Here is a 26,981-nt window from a genome sequence, read left to right on the forward strand (position 1 = left end):
CATAAACATAAAAATTAACCTTAATTAAGTTGGTAAGAGTTATTTCATTACAAACTACGGCATACATAGTTGAGTCAATGATAAGAGCCGATTAACTACCACATTAATGACTCCTACTCGTTCCTCCCAACCGTTAAAACTTCGTTATTACTAGATTCTTCTTGGAAACCATATTTAGATTTAACTTGTCCCACCATTGACAATACAATGAGAAGAAAAACAACAAAAAGGAACGAAAGATATAACTTTGTGGGATACAAAAATGATGGCAAAACATGCAAATTTTTCTATGTTTGGATATAAATTTTTTGATATTTGGAGAGAGTGGAACAATTCAAGTATTTCGGATCAAAAGTTTGATTTAAAATATTTTAGGGTTTGTCACATGAATCAATGATAGAGAAGAATTCTCAAGAGTTAAGAAATTTTAATCCAATAGTTTAGCAGATATGCCATATCAGTCCAACATATGCTAAACTAACTCGGGACCTTTTACTAGTTAGAGTGAATAAATTGCCGTTTTTTTTTTTTTTTTTTTTTTTTTTGAAATCTCTCTTCTAATTCAAAATCGTGGTGCAAGGAATATCCCCGGTTCCGGTCAATTCCAAATATACTTATCGGAAGAAAATAAATTTCTTTCAAGTTCCATTAAACAAACTACTCTATGAGCCCACGATCACAAATCAACCTTAAAAATGAAACAAATAAAAACATGGCCATACTTCACATGGATCCCTAAAGAGGTGACCTTATTAGAACTAAATCAACAATACAAATACAAATAATACAACAGAGAGTGTGTAGAAGTTGAATGCGACTTTTGACATCAAGATTGAAGCATATCAGCTTCTGTATCTCAAGCTGCCTTTCCGGCGAGACCACCTTCTAAGAACTTGGCTATAACTCTACATAAAGAATGTTGAACTTGGTCATAACTTTACATACAGAATGTATGTCCGAATAATTACTGCTTAATTTGTAGAAGATTTTGATTGGGCGGTGTCAGCACGGCTCAACCGTTTCTTTCTGTATCTCCATGACACCTGAATCCGGGTAGCGGCAAGGCATCTCCAGTAGGGTGATATGTACCTGCAGCCATGGAGCCAATGCAATATTAACTAATATTGTACACTAGATTAGTACCGTTCTGGCAATGTGGAGATATATAGATAGGTATCTAACCTTATAGCTCCTTGGACGCGTGAATTTCGCAAGAATCTTGCGTAAAGACTGGTGACTTCTTCAATATCTGCAGCTCGAAGTGAAAATGCTTCCACATTTGTCAAGCATATTACTCTTCTGCTGCTAAGCAATCGCTGTCCGGGTATCCTTATTTTTTTGGGATCTGCAATAGATACACGCAGAGAAGGTAATGCCATTCCATGTTTATGCATCTTACTTATGGTGAGCCCAAAAAAGCTCTATGTATGCATTTGGTTACTCGTCAATGCACCAAGAGGAATTATATACGAAGCTTAGGATTATTGTAAGTATACCTCTGTTCACCGAAGAATGTTCAAGACACCATGAGAGGAGTTCCTCTCCACAAACATCACCTTCCATTAAGGGAGCTTTGATTCCATCTTCTCCAATGCTTTCCAGTTTTCCACGTACGATGAAAACCATCTTCTCAATCAGACCCCCTTGATATAAAATTTGGCTTCCTTTGATGTATAGCTTTTGCTTTAACCTCTCACATATCGCGTCCAAGATGGGTTCATCCATCACCTCGAAAATTCGTATCTGAAAAACCGGTACATTCTCAAGTTATCAGAATACACATGACTAGTAAATCAAATAAGATTCCGGTACACTAAAAACCATCAAACAGCTGTTCATGTTTTGATGCCTTGTGTTAGGATATCCGATACTTACTTTCTTAACGAATTTGAATAGATGCCGTCTTATGTCTTTCTGAAGGTCCTCAGGCAGATTCTCCAGTAGCATTTCTTCATTTACTCCTCTTGTAGCTGCCCAATTATACCTTTCGGCTTCAAATACTTGCCTACATGATGATCAATTATCATAGCAGTTGAGATAAGTGAGCAACAATACATGAGAAAAAACGAACGCTACAATAATATTTCATCATTCTGTATTTCCTAAACGGAATTGCCGTCGAGCAGGGAAAAAGTTTACGTTTGCCACAGTTTGCACAGAGCATGCTTTTATGACACGCTCCATACCACTAATAGCTCAGTCGGCAATGCCACTATTCACAGAGCAGTTGGGTAATACTAGTAAATGCTATGTTGCAAAAATGTAGAAACATATGAGACTATGCCTTTGAATTTGACGGTGCGCCTCGGAAATAGATGAGAAGTGTTTTATGCTCAAATCATAATATGTGGCACATATAAAAACATAGAAAATATATATTTATCATCGCCAAGTCCTCAGTGGCAGAAGCCTTCTTGTGCTGTTATTCTGTTTTAGGGTAGAAAATATGTGGAAGAATGAATTTCTCAAACTCAAGGACGTATATGGATATACGGATCCTATTAGCAGTCTAGTAAGTCCAAACTGTAGCCCAGCTTGCCAATAAGACAATAAAATACTTACATAACTACTAATTTACCGTATTAGTAGTTATCTTGTACGATATTGACATTAGAGTTCTTGTGGTAAGCAACGAACGTGAATATCGCCACGGGTAATTAAATTAACAAATGAGAATACTCGAAAGAAAGAAAAGATGAGACAGGTTTACCTTCTTAATTGTAGTGGTAATCGCCGATGCCTCATCCATTGCTCAACATCACGACGTCTAAGTGACATTTCTAGCCGCCTAGAACATCGGAAGGAGAAGGACCATTTCAGTAAAAGCTATTATGAAGAAATCAAAGGAGGACTTAAACGTAAAGCTTTAATCAACCATTTCTTTTAACATATGCAGATTGAAGAGTGAAATTTTATTTACAGGAGAAATATGATAATTAATATAAACAAACAAAAGGGATATAAGATACTATTGGCCTACAAAATGATGTCAAGAGAACGTATCTACTGATCAAAGATTTTAATGAAAAACGACGTGTGCTTATAGTTCTGTCTAGATTTTAACCAAAAATGATGCGTGCTTATAGTAGTTCTGTCTCAACAGAGAGCTTCACACAACGTACCAGCATTATTCAGGCAGGATCTACATGATAAAAACAATGTAACAAGAACATTGATTTCATTAAAAAGCAATCAAACACACAGTTCATAATATTAAATCCAGCTAAGGAGCATTTCACAAAAGGAACAGAAGGACCTTTGCTAAATTTTTACCTCCGTCCAAGAGACTGTAGAAAGTTCTGCATATTTCCTATAAGAAAAGCGAAGAGAAGGAGGCCCAGTCCAATAATGGCCATGGTAAAAAGGACTTCTGGGACAAAATAGCTCGGAGTTTGATTTCCAGCCAGAGTACTGATTTGCTTCATAAAACCACACACATAACATGATGTCAATGAGAGGTTTAACTACCCCGTGTATTTTTGTTAAACAGAGAACAATGGCTAGGTAATAGTCAAGAAAAATGAGGAGAAAATTAAAATGAAGGTTTCAAATGGTCTTGACAGTGTCTACTAATACGAAAGGTTTTAGTCATTTTGAAAGAATGTCAAACACAACCTTCTATTCATTATGGAAGCAAATGAGTGTTAATGATTTAATCTGTTTACAGAGCAAGAATTCAATAATGATGATACCATTGATAGGTTACCTGGAATCCCCAAAACAATGAATATACATATCTGGTGATGACACTGTCTTTTGTGGTAAGGCTGACAGCTTGCTTATAGATCCCATAGTCAAACCGTTTAGAATCAACCGTGAAACAAGCGCTAGCATTCTCATTTTGAGTCCAGTTAGGCCATGTGCTATCAGATATAAATTCTGTAAAATCGGTCCCATGGCCACAGTCTATAAATTTGATACAGTGAGGATGCATATCAGAGTCATGGCATGCATTTCGAAGACATTGGTTAACCCTCTGAAAAAATAAAGGCATTGTAAAAGGTTAGATAGGAAAATTGAGAGAAAAAAAAACATAAAAATCTCAAAAAAGAATCTCAAATACCATTCCTTATGAACTTGTAGATCAAAGTACCTTTGAAGGTTATAATGACCTTTTGCTCACCTGTAAACCCAAAAGGTACCAGCATGCTCCAATTACATGGCCAGACAACACAAATGTGAGAAGATTTATAATAAAATTTGCCCATGCTGTCTCAAATACAAAGCCACTTGAAGAATGCCCCACAAGTAGAGGAAGAAATCTATACAGTCTGGGAATATACTGAAGAAGAACTGCTGCACGCAATAGATTTTTTGCATAATTTGCTCCTGATTCTCCCACGATATTTGGTAACACCCATAATACCATAATCTGTAAAATGTAAATAAAAGAGGGACATATAACATGATGAGTGAACAGTAGATTTGGTCACTATCAAGTTGTGCATGTATTTCCGGGAATAACGGTGATAGAAAGATAGATAAAAGTAACCACTTTGTATATTTAGAGAACTAGAGAATTCACATTGTACATGAACTGAATTTTTTTTTCCCAAATGCTAAAGATAGATAAAGGTAAACAACTCCTGTGCAAAAGACTTCCCAGTGGATGGAGTTGAGGACAAGTAGGATGTTTGCAGACCTTACCCCACATAATGTGGTGAGACTGTTCCCAGAAATTGAACCTGTGACCTCTACTGCAACTCGAATCTTGCATGTCCTATTATCACGCACCTTACAGGAACTGGACGAGACTCCACTGACGAGAAAAATCCACCATAATTATTGCTTGTCCTATTATCATTCTTCTTACAGGAAGTGGACCTCAAATTCTCACACAGCAAACAAGGTGCTTTTGCAGCTATGGATGCTAATAAATCAAATTCTAACTTAAAATAACACCTTTCTGAATAAATCAATGCAATTTTAGACAAAATTTTAAAACAAACAGATTAAACAAATAGGTGATGCTGCCGAAAGAATCATCATTGAAAGGTAAGTGAAGTTCGACAATTGATCTTTCAATAACAAAATGCAAACACATGAAGCGCATAAAAGTAAATCTCTATAGCCCATGTGGATTGTGAAAGGCAAGACATTGACATGAAAGAGGGAGAATAAAATAGACCTACTTGAGGAAGTGGTAGTACAACAAATAAATCAAGAGCAAAGAATCCCAAAAGGTAATTGCGAGCAATTTTCTTTGGATGATCAACCAACTCCCCTGCACCGACCACTCTAGACTCTGGATTTACATAAGCCAATCTAAACTGCAAAAGATAATAAGATAGTTGATCAGTTGACATTTACTAACAGCGTTGATGGTAGAACTCCCAAGCGAAAAATGACATATGGACAACAAGAGGACGTAATAAATCAGAAGATAAAAGCATCAGAGTGCTGCTCATATAAGAAAAGAAAGGAGCATTAGAGTGAAGAAATGAAAGTCTTTGGTACCTGTAGAAGCATGTTCAGCAAGTATATGAAATCGGTCATGCTTCTGAAAGCCACAATTGTTGTAGTCATGGGCCAGTTAATAACTATGCACTTATTATCCTGCATCCAGTGTGGCTAACATAATTAACCCAGGAGAATATCATGTATGAAAAGCACGGAACAATTTATGACTATAAGACCACATAATAACTCTACAAATAATGTGCAATTTTGACCTTCAGCAAAAGTAAATGAAATTGAGAAATATCGAAATAATCTCTGAATAGAAGAAAATAGTATGGAAAGAAATATTAAAAATTCGAAATGTTACTCCAAACATATTAAGTAACAGTCCCTTTTAAACTATGCCCGGATCATTATCCTATTTGAATAAGTCGTTTCTATCAAGAGAAAAGGAAATCCAACACAAGCATAGATCATAGTGGAGTCAAGATTTGGGCTCGAAGATGTGGATGACACCTCTCAGAATATTCATATCACACCTAATTCACATATACTTGTGAAGAATCAGTCATCTGCATTTCTAGCTTTTAAACCCCATAAAAAATTATTAATCACAAAGGTAATCAGATAATAGAAAAAGTTATAGTTTAGCACATTCAAAGCAGTCAAATCATTCTAATTTGCAATTCTGAAACAAACAACAAACAAAACCACACCTGGTTTGTAGACAGCAATAAGAAAAACAACGGGTCTATAAAAATTGCCACCAAACAAGAGATAACAAAAAATTTGTTCCACTGTTGAACAAACTTAGAATGAGGATTCATGACTCCGGGAATAAATGAACCCACGAACGAAATGAATTTCCTTGCCCAGCCCTTAGCATCCCCATAAAGAACATTGTGGAACTGAAACAAGCACAAATGGTAAATGTTACACCAATATATTGAAAGAAATGCATAAATTATTCTAAAACAATAAAAAGTACAGGAAATATAAAACAGAACAACTCAAGAGTTTTCTTCCTCGTGGTAGCTGCTTAGAGTGGACGTTTCAGCTAGCGAAGAATATCCATCATAATTTATAACATGCCTAGAAAAACCAACGCATGCGATAGAAGAAGAGAGAGCCACCTTGGGATCAAATAAGCCCGAAGCTTTTGAGTATTTTTGTCGTGCTGCCTTGGTGTAATAGGTTGGGCAAGTTGTGCAGTAAGGATCATTGCACATGCCCAGCTGCCCAGACCTCATTAAGTGTTCATTTTTGCCACCTTGTTTCTCATCCATCCAGTCATTCTGATCGTTTGCTCTAAATGAAGGAAACTTCTCTGTCTTAGGTTCCAGCAATTTATGACCCATTACACCATTACCAGGCTGAAACAGATTTCGAGATACACGGCTAACTTGTAATGGTCCACTCATTTGTATTTGTGGAGTTCTTCTTTCACTACGCAATGGACCAGTAAAACCTACAAGATTAGTTTCCTTTTTGTAGGACTCGGAACTTGTTGGAATGGAAAGTGAGGCGCTCCGAGTTCGGGAAGCAAATGCCTGAAATCTGGGATCAACATTCTCCTCATTGGATCGCGGATGCATGTCTGAGAGCATTGGTAATTCATCTTTGTCACCACTTGCCATTTCACAGTACAACCTGCAAAACTTATTAGGATTAAGTAAATGTTTTTGAAAAATAGCACACATGCTATGTTATAAAAATATTTGCAATAATAAAAATCAGGCCATTGTGATTAAAACCAAAATGACAAAAACCAAAAAATAGAGAAGAGCAGCAAAAGAGAGACACTCAAAGCTCCAATGTCAAGACTGATCAGTGGGTGGAAGTGTGGAACTGAAAGCCCAAGCTAGGCCTCCATGGATGGAATTTCATAAGCCGAGTTTTTCCACCGTCCGGAGCATGACACAGAAAACTCGTTGGCCTACTAGGTGAGCCATCACCGACCAAACCCAAAAAAAATAAAATTCCCAGACTGCAACAAACTCTCAAGAAATTCTTCGGCATCATTAGTTGCTATTGTCATCTCTATAATCCCTAAGCCTATCAGCAGTGTATTGAGGTTCTTTCATTCCTGTGAAGATCAGTGTATAACAATTTTTATTCGACTCCAGTAAACAAAGTTTTTTTCTTTGCATCTGAAGACAGACAGAAAATATCGTTACATTAAACAAAGGAATAAACATCAATCCCAATTAATCCCAATCAATTATATCCTTCTAATATCAGTCAAATTCTGTCAAAATGAATGGAGGATTTGATTGGTTTAATTTGAACTATTTCCTTCTACTACTACTGAGAGACTTAAAAAACTCACTATCATCAGACCCTCATTGACAAACACATGTATTAACAAAGACAAAACAACTTATCCTTACAGAAATAGGAGAACAGGCATGAGATTTATCCAACATTTTGTATTATAAGGCTAAACCCATGAAACTACGCAGGCCAAAGACATAAAAGAAGAAAAGAAGAGAGAGAGAGAGAGAGATTGGTAGAAACAAAACCTGCTTGGGAGTAAACCCTCCCAATTGTGGAACTTCCTCTGCTACTTCTCTCAATTTCTGGTCCGCAGTGAAGAAAGAGAAGGAGAAGCAAGGAGCAGGAAGAGAGAGCCGACCGAATACATAAGGAGGAACAACAAGAGTAAGAAGACCATAAATGGTAGACTCTGAAAAGTCATCGGATTCATGAGGTTGGTGTATTGACTTCGTACTTGACGGGCCAATAATCCAGAAGTGGTCAAGTGGACTTGTCTAAACAATGTTGAAGGAAAGATTACCCTGTTCGTTGTTTCTCTTGGACAGTTATTATCTGTCTATTTGTCTATTTGTTCTCTTTGGTCTTACCTACCACTCTTTCCCCATTAAAGACGCCTTTTGTCTTTGCGCTTGACAGCTCCCATCCTATCTGGTTCTTATCCATACATAACAACGGTGTCGTTTTAACCGAAGCGTCTGGAAAACCTAGACAGGCTAAACCTAACCTGCCTCGAACACTTGAGAGGCGGCAACTCTTTTCCTTGAAGGCCAAGCTAAAACCCATAGACCCCTTTATTTTATACCGGACATAAACTTCTTTTGAAGGAAAGACGGGAGCTTTTGTGTGTACAAAGAAGATTTCGTTCGATTCAACTCTTGCTCCGAAGTTCATTGCCTGCAATCTTCGACGATAAATCCGTTCATGGTATTGTAATACAAACTCTATCTAATTCGTCGGTTGTGTCTCAGAGATATTGATAAGACTTTTGTTTTTGCATCCTTTGTTTCGTTGATTTTGTCTTTTCTTCGTTATATTTGGAATTCGATGTTGTGATAGAATTGGACGGGGTGAAGATCTAGCTTTCGTTATGTGTTGGGTTTTGTGGAAGGGCGTGATTTTTGAACAGGGGTTTAAGTTCAGATTGGTTTTAGGGTTTAGGTTCGAGTAAGCTTGAGGCTCAAAGCAAGATAGTTGCAGAGCTTAAAGAGAATTAATTTGGGCGAATTTCATGGTCTTACTAGAGTTGGGTTTTATCCAAAGACGGTAACTTTTTGATCCTCTTTGTGGGTTGTGAACATTATATTGATCTTGTGAAAGATGTTAGTGTGTAGATTGAGTTGATTATCTGGGATAATGTAAGATGTTCACTTTCCTCACTCATTGTTTTTTAGGCTTCTCATGTGCTCATGAAAAGTCTTCTTGTAATTATACTGTTTCCTCGTTAGATCGACTGTCCATTACATAATTATGGTGTTTCTGAGCATCTAGTGTTTGATGATCGGCCTCCGATGATATGACTTCAGAAAATTAACCTCTTGCTGATTCTTGTTTTCATTTGTCAGGAGTCTCCAATGATAATAGGTGGTGTGGTGGGAGCTGCTGCCCTCGGCACACGATTCTTAATTCCCAGATGGCAGGCTTTCAAAGCTTACCTTGCAAGGCCCCGCGCTCGAAGATTTTATCCTGGTGGATTTGAGGCAGTTATGACTCGACGTGAAGCAGCAATGATTCTTGGTGTCAGGTAATTGTCTTTATCTAAGAAGTAAGAACAATTTCAGGTTTAATCCCCACTTTATTGAGTTACAACATACTTTCTTTCCAGATAGATACTAGGACATCTTATTTGAGAAACTGGTTTATGTTTTAGCATCGTAGAACTGAAAAATTTTGTACGCCTTTTGTTAAATAGTTTCTTTCTTACGTTGTTGCTTCTGATGTTATCCTCATCACATTGCTGTTATTTGGTCTCTTGGCTCTTTCAGAGAGAGTGCTGTTATGGAAAAGATCAAGGAGGCTCATCGGAGAGTGATGGTTGCAAATCACCCAGATGCTGGTGGAAGCCATTATCTCGCATCAAAGATTAATGAAGCCAAGGATATCATGCTACGGAAGGGTAAAGGGGGAGGCTCCATATTTTAGATTACCGGCTCATTGTGCACTTTTTACTTCGAAAACGGGAGAGGCTCATTGGAGCTATACTGTTTTTTTACCAAATAGCGAAAAGGTTCCATTTTTGGTCAAGTTTTATAAAGAGAAGTTGTACATTGACATTGATTACTTTACAGCATCGTTTCCGAGTTGAATATCATTTCATTCAGCCAGCAAATTGAAGCGATGAATAATACTCTATTTTCATGAAGGCCATTGTTGTTCTACCATTTGGATGTGATTATGGAATGAATGTGTTTTGAATGTCATCATATGGTAATATGTTATCTAGGTTATGATTGGATCTATTGTTTCTCCAGTTGCCTAGGTTTTCTTAACTGCCCTTCTAAGAACGGGGATGAGCTTTACCGCTGTGTTAGCTGTGGCAGGTTGGTCGCAAAGCATGACAACGTAGCGGCAAGTGTTAAGGTGATATTAAGGATTGTTTACACATACTTACCCACACTGTTTTGATCGTCGGAGTTTCTTTGATAGACACTCTATCAATGTCCATGACTTTTTATCTGCTCAACCCTCTTTTTTTTTTTTTTTTCCCCTCAAGAGTCAAGATTGTAGGAGTTTCTTTGGTAGACATCCCACGGTGTTTAAGACTTTTCTACTGATAAACCCTCTTTGGTTCTCAAGAGTGAAAAAATTGGCTAATTACATATTTGTCATTTTTTATCTGATAACAGAGAATCATCCGAAATCAGCACACATCTCGGGATTCACCTACATGGTAAACTTTAGAGTCAGTGTTACGTTCAAATAAATATAATTTCAAACACGAAATGAAATGGAGAATCATTTGAAATCGACCCACATATCGGGATTTACCTACATGGTAAACTTCAGAATTAGTGTTACATCCAAATAAATATAATTTCAAACACGGAATGAAATTCGGGTAGATACAACTAACCCACACACCAAATAAATATAATTTCAAACATGGAATGAAAGTCGGGTAGATGCATCTAATCCACACATTCCAAGATCCGTTCCGCCATTGAGGTTCCTCCACATAGACCTAAATACTTATTTATTCTAAACAGAAAAATAAATAATTTATTTTCCTTTTGTCCACTCCGTCACTCTCCGTCTCTGAGGTATTTGTACTCCATTAACAGGTATACACAGTACGACAAGGAGAAAAACAAGTTCGTCGTCGTAGAACTTGTGTAGTTCTTTGAAATGACGATGATCGGATAATGAACGTGTATAGCTCAGTTTACGATCTGACCTCATCTACTTATCTTCCAATCTTCAGAAGGTTTAGCTATTTGAATCGACGAACTGTCGTCTGTTCTCGTCGGTTTCACTGTAACGCGGCAATGGATGCCAGCAACAATTCCACAGCAAGCGAGGGCTTCGATTTCCTTACGCAAAAGCCCTACTCTCCTCCTACTTGGGCATCTCATCTCAAGCCAATCCCCTCTCACATCTTCTCGCTCGCTCATGTAAGCAATCACTCCTCGTTTCACCGATTTCTGCGTGTTTTTCATTTGTGTATGCATTGATTGGGGATTTTTTTTGTGTGCTTTCGCACAGGTACCAACTCCAATTCACAAGTGGAATCTTCGGAATCTTCCAAAAGGCACTGAGGTTTTTTTGAAGGTAGTTTTAGGGTTTTGATTCTTTGAAAAACTCTACAGTGTCTTTAGGGTCCGTTGCCTCTGAAATGTGAATCACTTTCACTTGAACTGTAGGAGAAAATTTTGCTTGTAAAGAGGAAAAACAATTTGGAGTTTGCTGCTGTCTGTTGCATTTAATCTGTTAAACTGCCTATTTGCATCCTACAATGTCAAAGTTTATTCATTTTCCTTGTATTATTCTGAAGATGAATTTTTTGTTTGCTGATGTAGCGTGATGATCTGTCGGGCATGCAATTGAGTGGTAACAAAGTCAGGAAATTAGAATTCTTGATGGCAGATGCTGTGGCTCAGGGTGCTGATTGTATTATTACAATTGGTGGTATCCAAAGCAATCACTGCCGTGCCACCGCTGTTGCTGCAAAGTATCTTAATCTTGACTGCTATCTTATATTACGCACATCCAAGGTTAAGTATTATATATCTTCCATAAATTATGTATTATTGCCTTTCTTTCTTTTTACTTTTTCTTATTCCTTTTTATTAAAACAGAGGATTTTAATGATAAAGACAAAACCAATCACCGGAGGGAGGTTAAGATTAATAATATGTAGTACAAGAAATATTTAATAAAGAAGGGGCACATACTTTTTGCTGTTTGTAAGTTAAATGCATGACTTTGTGGAAGAAGTGAGGAAAAGAATATCTGCCCAGGCAGCCGCAAAGGCAAGTTTGAATCCTTGAAATTCCTATTGTTTATATTCAACTAAATACCCCGAGAAAAACAACAATGCAGAAAAAGAGGTTTGGTAGACTCCCTGGTTTGAGAGCCAATGATGGATTTGCCCAGAGACATGCCTTCTTACTCGCAATATGTTATCAGTGTTAATCCTATTAGGAATTGACAACCAATAGAGCCTTGACCATGGAGGAAATGTAGCCTTCCAAATGTGCTTTGTAATGGAAACTAGCTAGTATTAGGCAAGGATACAAGGGTACTAGAGAATACCTCGGGTTTATATGAAGACCAGAAGAAATTGATTAGAATGAAAGATCTTATGCAACTAACTAATATTCCTCATCTCCGCATCATTTAGATTCATCCAGCTTATTGGGAAACATTTTTGATACTGATAGAAGTGACACATCATCCACGTTCTTATTTTACAGCTTCTTGTCGACCAAGATCCTGGGTTGACGGGCAATCTCTTGGTTGAGCGTTTTGTCGGAGCTCATATTGATCTTATTTCAAAGGAAGAGTATGCAGATATTGGAAGTGTGGTATGTATACTCCTTCATTGATGAAATGTTTCTCGTAATGCATATCTAAGTCATATTGGTATTATTTCATCAAAGCTGGCGCAACTCTTGGTGCTTCCTACAAAGAATTTTGCCTTTCAAAGCAGGAAAAAAATATTCTGCTATCTGCTCTAAATATTACCTCAAGCTCGAAATGTTTTATCTGTGCATTAGTGACGCCAGTAATCTTGTATTTCAACAGAAGCTGTTATGTCCAATGTTTTACTAAAGGTCAACAATTTCAGTAGTCTAGGTTAGAATTTTATATGGTTTTTAAAGATCCAAGGTTCAATTTTCTAGTAACTAAAGCAACCCAACATGCCAAACAGTACACTTCATGAAGTAACAATGAGAGAGAGATTGGCAGTGATATAGCTTTTGTTATGAGAAAGTGATATTCTGTGCATTTCTATTGGAAAAAAGGTGATATTCTGTGCACATGTGAAGCAGCAATCTAAAATAATATGATTGCCTATGCACTAGTCGTTATATCCTATTATCAGTCTTTTAGTTATGGATAAAGAAATCATCTTACCTAGTAATTAGTTATAGGTTCGTGAATATTATGCGTTGTATGTTTCATCTTTATGGTCCTGGAAATTCAAGTATCTGAGTCATACTTGCTTAAATTTGTAATATCAGTACAAGTACTTAAAGATGCATGTTGATTTACTATTTTAGGGACAGTATTTGGTTGTAGTATAACAATTCTCCTATCTTATTCATTTGGTATCAGGCTCTTACTACCATCTTAAAAGAAAAGCTGCTTAAAGAAGGGAGAAGGCCATATGTTATTCCTGTTGGTGGCTCAGATTCCCTAGGAACCTGGTGAGATTGCCAGCATATGTCCATCTCTTTCGCTCTTTGCATTGATATTCATTTATTTGGTAATTACTGGTGTACTACTATACTTGCTGTGTTATTTGTTCAGCATCTGCTGCAAGCCTTTTGCTTGCTGGTAGAATTAACTTTTAGTTCATGACTGAACCTCTCCATATATATTCTCTGACTGCCACCATGGGCAGTTGCATCCAATAATGCTATCATGGTACTAGCCTCCAATGAGTTTACAGCTACGTTTTAGGTGGAGACCCACACAAGAAATCCCACATTGACAAAATACAAAGAAGTTGAAAGTGGCTTATAAACAAGTGGTTGGACCCAAGCCCATAAGCCATGGTTTTGTGAGCCATAATGGGCCTCCTAACCACTTGTGCAATAAGTCCAATTTTAGGCCCAATAATCTGGGCTTCCCCAAGATCCATATTTCTAACATAGCCACATAGGTCAAAGGTTACCTCGATCTTCTACTTTAAAAGGCACTTGCAAAAAAAAAAAAAAAAAATTTGGTTTATCTTATTTATCTCCAGGTTCTCTTGTGTCCATCCTCCTCCTTTTTATTACTCGAATATTGGATAAGTGGTTTTTTTCCCCCTGAAGCTTATTGTTAACTGTTGTGGCTTTGCTCATACTTTCAATTGCATCCAGGGGCTATATTGAAGCAATCAGGGAGATTGAACAGCAGCTTCAGATTGGGACTGGGAAAGTCAAATTTGATGATATTGTTGTTGCATGTGGCAGGTTCTACTTCGCCTCTTTTGTTATCTTTTCAAGGCTAATACATACCTATTGCTTTTCTAATAAGTGTCTATGTGTTTGGACTCCCATATAATTCTTTAGTACTTGATGGAAGCATCATGCTGGACCCACCATCGTGCTATCTTATTTGCTCCATTTGAAAATGTTAAACTATTGCAATGCCACAGTAGAGTTTACTCTCATCAAAGTATGATTTTTGTAGTGGGGGTACAACCGCTGGTCTGTCATTGGGATCATGGCTGAGTACGTTAAAGGCAAAAGTATGTCATCCTTCTATAGATTCGCATTTGCTCTTCTTTATATGGCAGTTAACTTTCTTTGCATTTTCCATTGTAGGTTCATGCATTCTCTGTTTGTGACAGCCCTGATTATTTTTACGACTTTGTTCAAGACCTGCTTGATGGACTTGAAGCAGGTGTTGGCTCACGTGATGTGGTCAAGATACAAAATGTGAGTAATTCATTGTTTACGTCCTGTCGGTCTTTCAAATATCTTTTTCATATTCCTTTTCATGACCGAGCTTTGTTTCATATAAGGTTCCTCATTGGTTAATTCATCGTAGAAAAATGCACTAATTAGATTCATTTCTCCCTACAGGCCAAAGGTATGGGGTACGCAATTAACACCTCTGAGGAGCTTAAATTTGTGAAGGAAATTGCTTCAGCTACTGGTGTTGTTCTTGACCCAGTTTACAGGTATAGTAATATTGTCTTAAACTCTGCGTTCTGTGTCTCTGCTGTTGCTGGGTATTAGCACTTTATATCTTGGGTTAGACGATGAAAAAGTATCAAATCCTTCTCACAAGTTATTTCTGTGGTTGGGATTCATTACAGACCATCTGCATGTGCCAACTCCCAAACTGGCTAAAGCAAGTCCTTTATTCTTTTCCCCGCTACTTCTACAGAGTTGTTCTTTCTGGCCCATGGTCATGAAACCGAGATAAATGCCCCACATTGTCTAGTTTAGGTGAATTGTATATGCATATAGGTGGTACGCTCTCCTCTATCAAATATGTCCTTTTAGAGAGTGTATGGGTCACTTATGAGCCAAATTTAACATGATATCGGAGCGATGTGTTCTTGGACAGCCTTACCTGCACCCATTTCTTGGGCCATGGTTTGGCTGTTTGTTGCATTTGTCAGGCCTTCGGATTGTCCATGCCACAAGTTATGAGCCAAATTAACACTCACTAGACACTAAGTGGGTAATTTACCTCACTCTAAGTTGGTTAGAGCAACTTGTGATATGGCTAGCTCACATATATATGTATATATTCTATTTATCAGTAATTGTGATTTTTACTCTTTTTTTTTAAATTTTGGTTATGCTGTCATCTCAGTGGAAAAGCTGCTTATGGAATGTTGAAAGACATGGCTGAAGATCCAAAGAAGTGGGAAGGGCGAAAAATCCTCTTCATCCACACCGGTGGCCTTCTTGGGTTGTTTGACAAAGTTGATCAGATGACTCCATTGGTTGGGAATTGGCGAAGGATGAATGTTCATGAATCCATTGGTTCTTCGGTAGACATCCCACGGTGTTTGAGACTTTTCTACTGATAAACCCTCTTTGGTTCTCAAGAGTGAAAAAATTGGTTAATTACATATTTGTCATTTTTTCTCTGATGACGGAGAATCATCCAAAATCAACACACATCTCATGGTTCACCTACATAGTAAACTTTAGAGTCAGTGTTACGTTCAAATAAATATAATTTCAAACATGGAATGAAGTGGAGAATCATTTTTTTCATGATAACGGAGAATGATCTGAAATCAATCCACATCTTGGGATTCATCTACATGGTAAATTTTAGAATCAGTGTTATATCCAAATAAATATAATTTTAAACACGGAATGAAATTCGGATAGATACAATTAACCGACGCATCAAATAAATATAATTCCAAATATGGAATGAAAGTCGGGTAGATGCACCTAAGCCACACATACCAAGATCCGTTCCGCCATTGAGGGTCCTCCACATAGACCTAGATACTTATTTATTTTAAACAGAAAAATAAAAATAATTTATTTCCCTTTTTGCACACCCTGTCACTCTCTGTGTCTCTGAGGTATTTGTACTCCATTAACAGGTGTACACAGTACGACAAGGAGGAAAACAAGTTCGTCGTCGTAGAACTTGTATGGTTCTTTGAAATGACGATGATCGGATAATGAACGTGTATAGCTCAGTTTACGATCTGAGTTCATCTACTTATCTTCCAATCTTCAGAAGGTTTAGCTATTTGAATCGACGAACTGTCGCCTGTTCTCGTCGCTTTCACTGTAACGCGGCAATGGATGCCAGCAACAATTCCACAGCAAGCGAGGGCTTCGATTTCCTGACGCAAAAGCCCTACTCTCCTCCTACTTGGGCATCTCATCTCAATCCAATCCCCTCTCACATCTTCTCGCTCGCTCATGTAAGCAATCACTCCTCGTTTCACCGATTTCTGCGTGTTTTTCATTTGTGTATGTATTGATTGGGGACTGTTTTTTTTTGTGTGCTTTCGCACAGGTACCAACTCCAATTCACAAGTGGAACCTTCCGAATCTTCCAAAAGGCACTGAGGTTTATTTGAAGGTAGGTTTAGTGTTTTGATTCTTTGAAAAACTCTACAGTGTCTTTAGGGTCCGTTGCCTCTGAAATGTGAATCACTGTCACTTGAACTGTAGGAGAAAATTTTGCTCGTAAAGAGGAAAAACAATTTGGAGTTTATCTGCTGTCTGTTGCATTTTATCTGTTAAACTGCCTATTTGCATCCTACAATGTGAAAGTTTATTCATTTTCCTTGGATTATTCTGAAGATGAATTTTTTGTTTGCTTATGTAGCGTGATGATCTTTCGGCCATGCAATTGAGTGGTAACAAAGTCAGGAAATTAGAATTCTTGATGGCAGATGCTGTGGCTCAGGGTGCTGATTGTATTATTACAATTGGTGGTATCCAAAGCAATCACAGCCGTGCCACAGCTGTTGCTGCAAAGTATCTTAATCTTGACTGCTATCTTATATTACGCACATCCAAGGTTAACTATTATATATCTTCCATAAATTTATGTATTATCGCTTTTTTTTCTTTTTCTTATTCCTTTTTATTAAAACGGAGGATTTTAATGATAAAGACAAAACCAATCACCGGAGAGAGGTTAAGATTAATAATATGTAGTACAAGAAATATTTAATAAAGAAGGAGCACTTAATTTTTGCTGTCTGTAAGTTAAATGCATGACTTTGTGGAAGAAGTGAGGAAAAGAATATCTGCCCAGGCAGTCGCAAAGGCAAGTTTGAATCCTTGAAATTCCTATTGTTTATATTCAACTAAATACCCCGAGAAAAACAACAATGCAGAAAAAGAGGTTTGGTAGACTCCCTGGTTTGAGAGCCAATGATGGATTTGCCCAGAGACATGCCTTCTTACTCGCGATATATTATCAGTGTTAATCCTATTATGAATTGACAACCAATAGAGCCTCGACTGCAGAGGAAATGTAGCCTTCAAAATGTGCCTTGTAACGGAAACTAGCTAGTATTAGGCAAGGATACAAGGATACTAGAGAATGCCTCGGGTTTATATAAAGACCAGAAGAAATTGATTAGAATGAAAGATCTTATGCAACTAACTAATATTCCTCGTCTCCCCATCATTTAGATTCATCCAGCTTATTGGGAAACATTTTTGATACTGATAGAAGTGACACAATATCCACATTCTTGTTTTACAGCTTCTTGTTGACGAAGATCCTGGGTTGACGGGCAATCTCTTGGTTGAGCGTTTTGTCGGAGCTCATATTGATCTTATTTCAAAGGAAGAGTATGCAGATATTGGAAGCGTGGTATGTATACTCCTCCCTCATTGATGAAATGTTTCTCGTAATGCATATCTAAGTCATATTGGTATTATTTCATCAAAGGTGAGGCTGAGGCAACTCTTGGTGCTTCCTACAAAGAATTTTCCCTTTCCAAGCAGGAAAAAATTATTCTGCTATCTGCTCGAAATGTTTTATCTATGCTTTAGTGACGCCAATAATCTTGTATTTCTACCAAAGCTGTTACGTCCAATGTTTTACTAAAGGTCAACAATTTCAGTAGTCTAGGTTAGAATTTTATATGGTTTTTAAAGATCGAAGGTTCAATTTTCTAGTAACTGAAGCAACCCAACATGCCAAATAGTACACTTCATGAAGTAACAATGAGAGTGAGATTGGCAGTGATATAGCTTTTGTTATGAGGAAGTGATATTCTGTGCATTTCTATTGGAAAAAAGGTGATGTTCTTTGCACATGTGAAGCAGCAATCTAAAATAATATGATGCCTATGCACTAGTCGTTAAATCCTATCATCAGTCTTTTAGTTATGGATAAAGAAATAATCTTACCTAGTAATTAGTTATAGGTTCGTGAATATTATGCGTCGTATGTTTCATCTTTATGGTCCTGGAAATTCAAGTATCTCAGTCATACTTGCTTAAATTTGTAATATCAGTAAAAAGTACTTAAAGATGCATGTTGATTTACTATTTTAGGGACAGTATTTGGTTGTAGTATGACAATTCTTCTATCTTATTCATTTGGTATCAGGCTCTTACTAGCATCTTAAAAGAAAAGCTGCTTAAAGAAGGGAGAAGGCCATATGTTATTCCTGTTGGTGGCTCAGATTCCCTAGGAACGTGGTGAGATTGCCAGCATATGTCCATCTCTTTCGCTCTTTGCATTGATATTCATTTATTTGGTAATTACTGGTGTACTACTATACTTGCTGTGTTATTTGTTCAGCATCTACTGCAAGCCTTTTGCTTGCTGGTAGAATTAACTTTTAGTTCATGACTGAACCTCTCCATATATATTCTCTGACTGTCACCATGGGCAGTTGCATCCAATAATGCTATCATGGTACTGTAGGCTCCAATGAGTTACAGCTACGTTTTAGGTGGAGACCCACACAAGAAATCCTACATTGACAAAATACAAAGAAGTTAAGTGGCTTATAGACAAGTGGTTGGACCCAAGCCCATAAGCCATGGTTTTGTGAGCCATAATGGGCCTCTTAACCACTTGTGCAATAAGTCCAATTTTAGCACCAATAATCTGGGCTTCCCCAAGATCCACATTTCTAATATAGGTCAAAGGTTACCTCGATCTTCTACTTTAGAAGGCACTTACTGGGTACTCTCTAAAGATTTGCTGTTACAAGTGAAAAAAAAAAAAAAACTTGTAAGTGGTTCCACCCCCCCCCCCCCCCCCCCCCCCACCCCACCCCCCCCCCCCCCCCCCCCCCGGAAGCTTATTGTTAACTGTTGTGGCTTTGCTCATATTTTCAAGTGCATCCAGGGGCTATATTGAAGCAATCAGGGAGATTGAACAGCAGCTTCAGATTGGGACTGGGAAAGTCAAATTTGATGATATTGTTGTTGCATGTGGCAGGTTCTACTTCGCTTCTTTTGTTATCTTTTCAGGGCTAATACATACTTATTGCTTTTATAATAAGTTTCTATGTTTGGACTCCCATATAATTATTTAATACTTGATGGAAGCATCATGCTGGACCCACCACCATTGTGCTATCTTATTTGCTCCATTTGAAAAATGTTAAACTATCACAATGTCACAGTAGAATTTACTCTCATCAAAGTATGATTTTTTGTAGTGGGGGTACAACTGCCGGTCTGTCTTTGGGATCATGGCTGAGTACGTTGAAGGCAAAAGTATGTCATCCTTCTATAGATTCTCATTTGTTCTTCTTTATATGGCAGTTAACTTTCTTCGTATTTTCCATTGTAGGTTCATGCATTCTCTGTTTGTGACAGCCCTGATTATTTTTACGACTTTGTTCAAGACCTGCTTGATGGACTTGAAGCAGGTGTTGACTCACGTGATGTGGTCAACATACAAAATGTGAGTAATTCATTAAGTACGTCCTGTCGGTCTTTCAAATGTCTTTTTCATATTCCTTTTCATGACCGAGCTTTGTTTCGTATAAGGTTCCCCATTGGTTAATTCATTGTAGAAAAATGCACTAATTAGATTCATTTCTCCCTACAGGCCGAAGGTATGGGGTACGCAATTAACACCACTGAGGAGCTTAAATTTGTGAAGGAAATTGCTTCAGCTACTGGTGTTGTTCTTGACCCAGTTTACAGGTATAGTAATATTGTCTTAAACTCTGCGTTCTGTCTCTCTGCTGTTGCTGGGTATTAGCACTTTATATCTTGGGTTAGACGATGAAAAATTATCAAATCCTTCTCACAGTTATTTCTGTGGTTGGGATTCATTACAGAGCACCTGCATGTGCCAACTCCCAAACTGGCTAAAGCAAAGTCCTTTATTCTTTTCCCCCCTACTTCTACCGAGTTGTTCTTTCTGGCCCATGGTCATGAAACCGAGATAAATGCCCCACATTGTCTAGTTTAGGTGAATTGTATATGCATATAGGTGGTACGCTCTCCTCTATCAAATAGGTCCTTTTAGAGAGTGTATGGGTTACTTATGAGCCAAATTTAACATGATATCGGAGCGGGTTCCAGCGATGTGTTCTTGGACGGCCTTACCTCCACCCATTTCTTGGGCCATGGTTTGCCCGTTTGTTGCATTTGTCAGGCCTTCGGATTGTCTATCCCACATGCCACAAGTTATGAGCCAAATTAACACTCACTAGACACTAAGTGGGTAATTTACCTCACTCTAAGTTGGTTAGAGCAACTTGTGATATGGCTAGCTCACATATATATGTATATATTCTATTTATCAGTAATTGTGATTTTTACTCTTTTTTTTTAAATTTTGGTTATGCTGTCATCTCAGTGGAAAAGCTGCTTATGGAATGTTGAAAGACATGGCTGAAGATCCAAAGAAGTGGGAAGGGAGAAAGATCCTCTTCATCCACACCGGTGGCCTTCTTGGGTTGTTTGACAAAGTTGACCAGATGACTCCATTGGTTGGGAATTGGCGAAGGATGAATGTTCATGAATCCGTTCCTAGAAAGGAAGGTGTTGGGAAAATGTTCTAACAGGGCCAAACAGAGTGTTTTCATGTTGTCTACTTGTCTTGGTAGTTTAAAATCGAAGTACAATGTTCAATTTTATATAGAATTATAAAATTTAAATAAGAATAAGAAAGAAAAAATAAATTATATCTAATTTTATAATATATAATAATTAGATAAGATCTAACGTATAAGGGATAGAAGAATATTAATTGAATTAATCATTTTGGGTAAGTGGAATGGCCTGGAAGGGTATTCTACGTAATTATTCACAAATATGATCCACATATTGCGTACCAAAAAGAGAGAGAAAAAATGCAGCTATAGTCTAATACTCTAATGGTAAAATTTCTCTTTGCCAAGGAGAAGATGTCGGTTCGGTTCCCTCTATCCGCCCCATAATGTATTTACACAAGATAAATCATTCAATAGAATATTTTTTTTGAAAGCAAAACTGTATGTTATTGAGAATCAATTGATAGAATATCTGTTATTACAGCTTCCTTGAGCTAGAGAGGCTCAGAAGATGTCCTCCAGACCTCAAGATTATGAGCCTCGCAAGCTACTTAGCTGCTCTATCACACAAGAAGCTACTTAGCTGCTCTATCACACAATGAAGACTGCTCTATCACGCAATGAAGAGAAGAGTTGGCAACTAATGAGCAAACAAGAGTTTAAATGGGAAAATAAAGGGGATGTTTTGATTATAAATCTGCTTGTTGATGTTTACCACTACTTAGCTGCTCTATCACACAAGAAGCTACTTAGCTGCTCTATCACACAATGAAGACTGCTCTATCACGCAATGAAGAGAAGAGTTGGCAACTAATGAGCAAACAAGAGTTTAAATGGGAAAATAAAGGGGATGTTTTGATTATAAATCTGCTTGTTGATGTTTACCACTACTTAGCTGCTCTATCACACAAGAAGCTACTTAGCTGCTCTATCACACAATGAAGACTGCTCTATCACGCAATGAAGAGAAGAGTTGGCAACTAATGAGCAAACAAGAGTTTAAATGGGAAAATAAAGGGGATGTTTTGATTATAAATCTGCTTGTTGATGTTTACCACTCATGTCAGATAGGGGAAAAAAAACCCACTGTATTGTCGTACACGAGCACACCTGGTGGGACTCGAACCCACAATCGTCTGATTAGAAGTCAGACGCCTTATCCATTAGGCCACAGGTGCTACTTGCCTGTCTGCGACGTACTTCAATATAGTTGACTAATAATTTGATGTTCGAGACATTATATGTATACCATGCTGCAGTGTTCCCATCATGACTATTGGATTAAACACCATTTTGTTGGTGCAATGTCATGATCCATTTTGCTACTTGCGCATAACCCTTTTTTTCACAAAATTTTTCAACCGACATAGTAAATTCTGTCAAAATCTAATGTGTAATTACAAAAATATTACAAAGTAAATTATGTCAAAACTAACACATGACGCAAAAAATAACTATCAATACATTCTAAAATATTGTACGATTTAATCCCAAAAAGATTCGTCCCGATACAGTGGTTACTTATGCATGACCATGACACATTTGGATCATCAATGGAAGCCTGTAGTAATCTACAAGCGGCATTTCCTGCATAGCCGGCAAGAAATGACCGCACGCCACTTCAATTTCTATCTCTACAGCCTTCCCACTACGTGTCGCGTGTTCACGTCACGATTTGATTGCCTTCCACTTCCACATTCCAATTTCCAAGCCACTTCTCCATACTGCTGCTGTTGATCACCGACACCAACGAAGTAACAGTTCCACTCTCTCTCAACTTCTTCTTTGAGGAAGAAAGGAAAGGAAGAGCAAAGCACAGTGATGGTGATCACGACGGCCGTCGACTCCGCAGAGCATGTGAACTGCACTTTTGCCTCACGCTATGTGCGGACTCCTGTGCCTAGGTTCGCTTCTGCTCTTTTCTTCTAGTTTTTGAATAATCTGGCGATGGATTATTGTGGTGTGAGATTTGAAAGGTACTTGTGAATATACATATATGTAGATTCAAGATGCCGGAGATGTCGATGCCCAAAGATGCGGCGTATCAGGTGATAAACGATGAATTGATGCTGGATGGGAATCCGAGGCTGAATTTGGCGTCCTTCGTCACGACTTGGATGGAGCCGGAGTGTAATGATCTCATCATGGCTTCCATTAACAAGAACTATGTTGACATGGACGAATACCCTGTTACCACTGAACTCCAGGTACCTCTCCTCTGTTTCGCCCTAAATACTAGTTTACAAATCGATTCTACCAGTTCTTCTTCATTTATTATACTTTTAAATTCTTAATATGGTGTGGATTCTATTCTAGGATGATGCATCTCTTTTTTTTGTTTGGTAACGGAGGAATCATCCCGTTAAACCTCTGGCCGTCAGAAGACAGCGGGGACAGGTAAGACTGCGGGCAGGCCCCGAAGTAAGGCAAGTCCACGGAACCAAGATATTTCATCGTGAAATATCTTAGCGGTTCGAACACCCGATCTCGGACATTATATTGTACACCCTAAGTCCAAAGACATAACCAACTAGAATATCCCCAAGTGGTTTGATGCATCGCCTATTAACTTATTATAACAAAGGCCATAAAACAAAAAACACTTATTATAAGAAAGGGAAAGGCCAAAATCAGTTGGCCATTAATTAATTTTTCAAAGAATCAATTAGTTGAAGAAATAATTTAATCAATTATGCTTTAAGGGCTAAATGGTAAATACATATATGTTTTAGCATTGGAGTATGGCTATTTAAAACATGCCACAACAATAGGAAGGCTTGAGGTGTTGGAAATTTGATTGAAAGCATTCCTTCTCATATGAAGAATTGCAAAAAGATTCAAGCACGCATGTAAAACAAGAACCTATGCAATGGATTTGCTAACCCCTGTTATCATGTATACCTTTTCTATGTTATTTAGATGACTGAGTAGTTATCCATCATTTGATTTTGCAGAACCGGTGTGTGAATATGATAGCTAATCTGTACCACGCTCCGGTTGGGGATGATGAAACTGCAGTCGGGGTTGGGACTGTGGGGTCTTCGGAGGCAATAATGCTGGCTGGACTTGCTTTCAAAAGGAAGTGGCAGAACAAAAGGAAAGCAGAGGGCAAACCCTATGATAAACCCAACATAGTCACTGGAGCAAACGTGCAGGTAAGCTTCAGAGTGATTTCAAAAGGGCAGTCAGTTATCATTTCTCTATCTTTTCCGTTGGGTTTTGAGAGGGTGGAGAGAGTTGACACAGAGTATTTCACTTTTACTCACTCTCACGTTATATCTTTTTACAAACATAATACACATATATAGAACAATACAACCTCTGGATACCACATATAAGACACCTACGTGGCTCAATACTAGCCACACATAATAATACTGAAGTCACACTTCAACATTTTCACATTCTACATGCAACATTTTTGCAATATGAGATCGTAATTCTTGAAATTTACTTTTATGAGAGAAGATGTTATTTTTGATGTAGTCCTTGATGCCATGAATGTAATGAAATAATGAACTTTTTTTAACGGCATTGCAAATGGTTGGAGAATATAGATATTGATTACTATATAATTTCTGTGCACAATAATACTTCTGTTGCCCTTGGTAGTCCTTGGCCCCCCTTTGATGATTTCCTTTTCTTTTCTTCTCTTCTAAAAAAGGAAAGTAACGCTTCTGTTACCCAAATTATGTTACAAGGTGTGCTGGGAGAAGTTCGCTAGGTACTTTGAGGTTGAGCTGAAAGAGGTAAAGCTTACAGAGGGATATTATGTAATGGATCCTGTGAAAGCAGCTGAAATGGTGGATGAGAATACGATATGCGTGGCAGCCATTCTTGGGTCAACCCTGACAGGAGAGTTTGAGGATGTGAAGCTACTTAATGAACTCCTCACCAAAAAGAACAAGGAGACCGGATGGGACACCCCAATTCATGTTGATGCTGCGAGTGGAGGGTTCATTGCCCCTTTTCTTTATCCAGATCTTGAGTGGGATTTTCGTTTGCCATTGGTAAAGAGCATCAATGTTAGTGGTCATAAGTATGGCCTTGTATATGCTGGTGTTGGCTGGGCTATATGGAGGACCAAGGAGGACTTGCCAGAGGAGCTTATCTTTCATATCAACTACCTTGGGGCTGATCAGCCCACTTTCACTCTAAACTTTTCCAAAGGTAATACATATATGCTTTCATATGATTGTATGTGGATGGGAGCTTGTCTACAGTTTCTGGTAAAACCATATTTAAAGTTGATTTGAGCAAACGTAAGTTGAGATCAAGGAATCATGGATGATAAATTGAAACCACAGGTTTTTCTTTGTTTATCTACTGTTTTCTATAATGGCAAAGCTAATTCAAAGATAACCAGGAATGCCATTAAAAGTTATGAGTCACAAGCTTTGGTTACTATGTACCGTGCTGTATGTGTCATCAATGACCCCCCGGACTTCCCCTATTGGACTGTTCCCCGCAACAAAAGTCTCAGATATACTTCCACTGAACTTGGCTTTTTATGGCACTATTGTTCATAAATTAATTAAAATTAAGTTTTCTTAGAGCCTTTGGATGCACTGCTAAAGTAAATTGATTCTTGCATTACTTGCAAGTTTGTGCTTTCTTTTGCTGTTCATGGAAATGGATTTGTTATTTTTAACCCCCCATCAATTCTGCAGGCTCTAGTCAAATAATTGCTCAGTATTATCAGTTTATACGGCTTGGCTTTGAGGTAAATTTTATTAGCTTAATTTAAACCCTAATCAGGCATAATATTTTTAGGCTGATTAGTGTTTGACTGAGTTGTCATAAACATATGATATTGGACTCTTTGATTAGCAGTATCAGCTGCCTCGTATGCATGATCTATTTGTGTGCTTAACTTGTTTTCCAATGCTGCGTCCATCGTTTGTCAGGGTTACAAGAATGTCGTTGAAAACTGTATGGAGAATACGAGAGTGCTGAGAGAAGGAATAGAGAGAACAGGTAAATTTGACATCGTCTCCAAGGATGTTGGCGTGCCTCTGGTGGCATTCTCCCTAAAGGACAGCAGTCAATTCACCGTGTTTGAGATATCTAAGCATTTGAGAAAATATGGATGGATCGTTCCTGCCTACACAATGCCTCCAAATGCAGAACAAGTAGCCGTCCTTCGGGTGGTTATTAGGGAGGATTTCAGCCGAAGCCTAGTGGAGAGATTAATCTCACACATTGAGGAAGTCCTGAAGGAGCTGCAGACACTTCCCGACCTTGTTGCAGCTAAAGCTGCCCATGTTTCAGCCACTGTTGATAAAGCACTTGAAAGCCATGAAGGTGTGAAGCGTGTTAAGAGAAGTGTGAGGGAGACTCAAGAGGAGATCACCAGTATCTGGAGGCGTTTTGTTGATGGAAAGAGAACTGGAGTCTGTTAGACAGCTAAATGCCTAATGCTTGATGTAATATATATATATATATATATCTGCCTATCCCTTTACATTGCTGCTGCTAACTAGTAAAACTACTACTATAGAGGAGGTATAAGTCTAGTTTGGACTGGAGCTTGAATAAAGTATGTTAGTATACTTTACCTATCACCCAGCGTATGACAGCTTTAATGCCAAACGAACTGTCAAGAAAGGTTATCTTCAGTTCATTTTTTCTGATGAATTTGAAGACTTCTTCAATCTTCTCCAGAAGCTAG

The 26,981-nt window shown here is 38.0% G+C and overlaps 5 protein-coding genes and 1 non-coding gene across 7 annotated transcripts; 4 read left to right on the top strand and 2 right to left on the bottom strand.

Moving 5' to 3' along the window:
* Positions 1–719: 719 nt before the first annotated feature.
* LOC119987138 (probable cyclic nucleotide-gated ion channel 20, chloroplastic) lies at positions 720–8,206 on the bottom strand. Its single transcript, XM_038831930.1, has 13 exons — positions 7,923–8,206; positions 6,534–7,050; positions 6,117–6,308; positions 5,458–5,556; positions 5,133–5,270; positions 4,124–4,372; positions 3,707–3,976; positions 3,274–3,419; positions 2,711–2,788; positions 1,876–2,005; positions 1,497–1,743; positions 1,183–1,345; positions 720–1,089 (listed from the first exon to the last, which is right to left on the bottom strand). Exons 2-13 carry the CDS (start codon positions 7,035–7,037, stop codon positions 972–974), a joined length of 2,334 nt encoding a protein of 777 aa, XP_038687858.1. The 5' UTR covers positions 7,038–7,050; positions 7,923–8,206; the 3' UTR covers positions 720–971.
* A 98-nt stretch (positions 8,207–8,304) lies between these two features.
* Positions 8,305–10,053, top strand: LOC119987139 (mitochondrial import inner membrane translocase subunit TIM14-3-like). Its single transcript, XM_038831932.1, has 3 exons — positions 8,305–8,601; positions 9,240–9,418; positions 9,660–10,053. The coding sequence occupies exons 1-3, from the start codon at positions 8,599–8,601 to the stop codon at positions 9,814–9,816; spliced, it is 339 nt and encodes a 112-aa protein (XP_038687860.1). The 5' UTR covers positions 8,305–8,598; the 3' UTR covers positions 9,817–10,053.
* An 847-nt stretch (positions 10,054–10,900) lies between these two features.
* On the top strand, positions 10,901–15,979 carry LOC119987115 (bifunctional D-cysteine desulfhydrase/1-aminocyclopropane-1-carboxylate deaminase, mitochondrial-like). The gene is made up of 10 exons (XM_038831865.1): positions 10,901–11,285; positions 11,377–11,442; positions 11,691–11,885; positions 12,588–12,698; positions 13,453–13,544; positions 14,205–14,297; positions 14,518–14,575; positions 14,652–14,765; positions 14,913–15,010; positions 15,655–15,979. The coding sequence occupies exons 1-10, from the start codon at positions 11,037–11,039 to the stop codon at positions 15,869–15,871; spliced, it is 1,293 nt and encodes a 430-aa protein (XP_038687793.1). The 5' UTR covers positions 10,901–11,036; the 3' UTR covers positions 15,872–15,979.
* Positions 15,980–16,360: 381 nt separating this feature from the next.
* On the top strand, positions 16,361–21,449 carry LOC119987116 (bifunctional D-cysteine desulfhydrase/1-aminocyclopropane-1-carboxylate deaminase, mitochondrial-like). 2 transcript variants are annotated; one of them, XM_038831866.1, is made up of 10 exons: positions 16,361–16,738; positions 16,834–16,899; positions 17,149–17,343; positions 18,040–18,150; positions 18,895–18,986; positions 19,645–19,737; positions 19,961–20,018; positions 20,095–20,208; positions 20,356–20,453; positions 21,115–21,449. In XM_038831866.1, the coding sequence occupies exons 1-10, from the start codon at positions 16,490–16,492 to the stop codon at positions 21,317–21,319; spliced, it is 1,281 nt and encodes a 426-aa protein (XP_038687794.1). In that variant the 5' UTR covers positions 16,361–16,489; the 3' UTR covers positions 21,320–21,449. The 2 variants fall into 2 exon arrangements, with proteins under 2 accessions (XP_038687794.1, XP_038687795.1); XM_038831867.1 differs by lacking the exon at positions 17,149–17,343.
* A 966-nt stretch (positions 21,450–22,415) lies between these two features.
* TRNAR-UCU lies at positions 22,416–22,488 on the bottom strand. The gene has a single exon. It is a non-coding gene; the product is annotated as a tRNA-Arg (tRNA).
* Positions 22,489–22,893: 405 nt separating this feature from the next.
* Positions 22,894–26,874, top strand: LOC119987321 (glutamate decarboxylase-like). Its single transcript, XM_038832198.1, has 6 exons — positions 22,894–23,214; positions 23,313–23,517; positions 24,265–24,465; positions 25,012–25,480; positions 25,981–26,033; positions 26,218–26,874. Exons 1-6 carry the CDS (start codon positions 23,132–23,134, stop codon positions 26,710–26,712), a joined length of 1,506 nt encoding a protein of 501 aa, XP_038688126.1. The 5' UTR covers positions 22,894–23,131; the 3' UTR covers positions 26,713–26,874.
* Positions 26,875–26,981: the final 107 nt, after the last annotated feature.

This window comes from Tripterygium wilfordii, chromosome 20 (genome assembly GCF_013401445.1).
Source record: "Tripterygium wilfordii isolate XIE 37 chromosome 20, ASM1340144v1, whole genome shotgun sequence".
Classification (NCBI taxonomy): Eukaryota; Viridiplantae; Streptophyta; class Magnoliopsida; order Celastrales; family Celastraceae; genus Tripterygium; species Tripterygium wilfordii.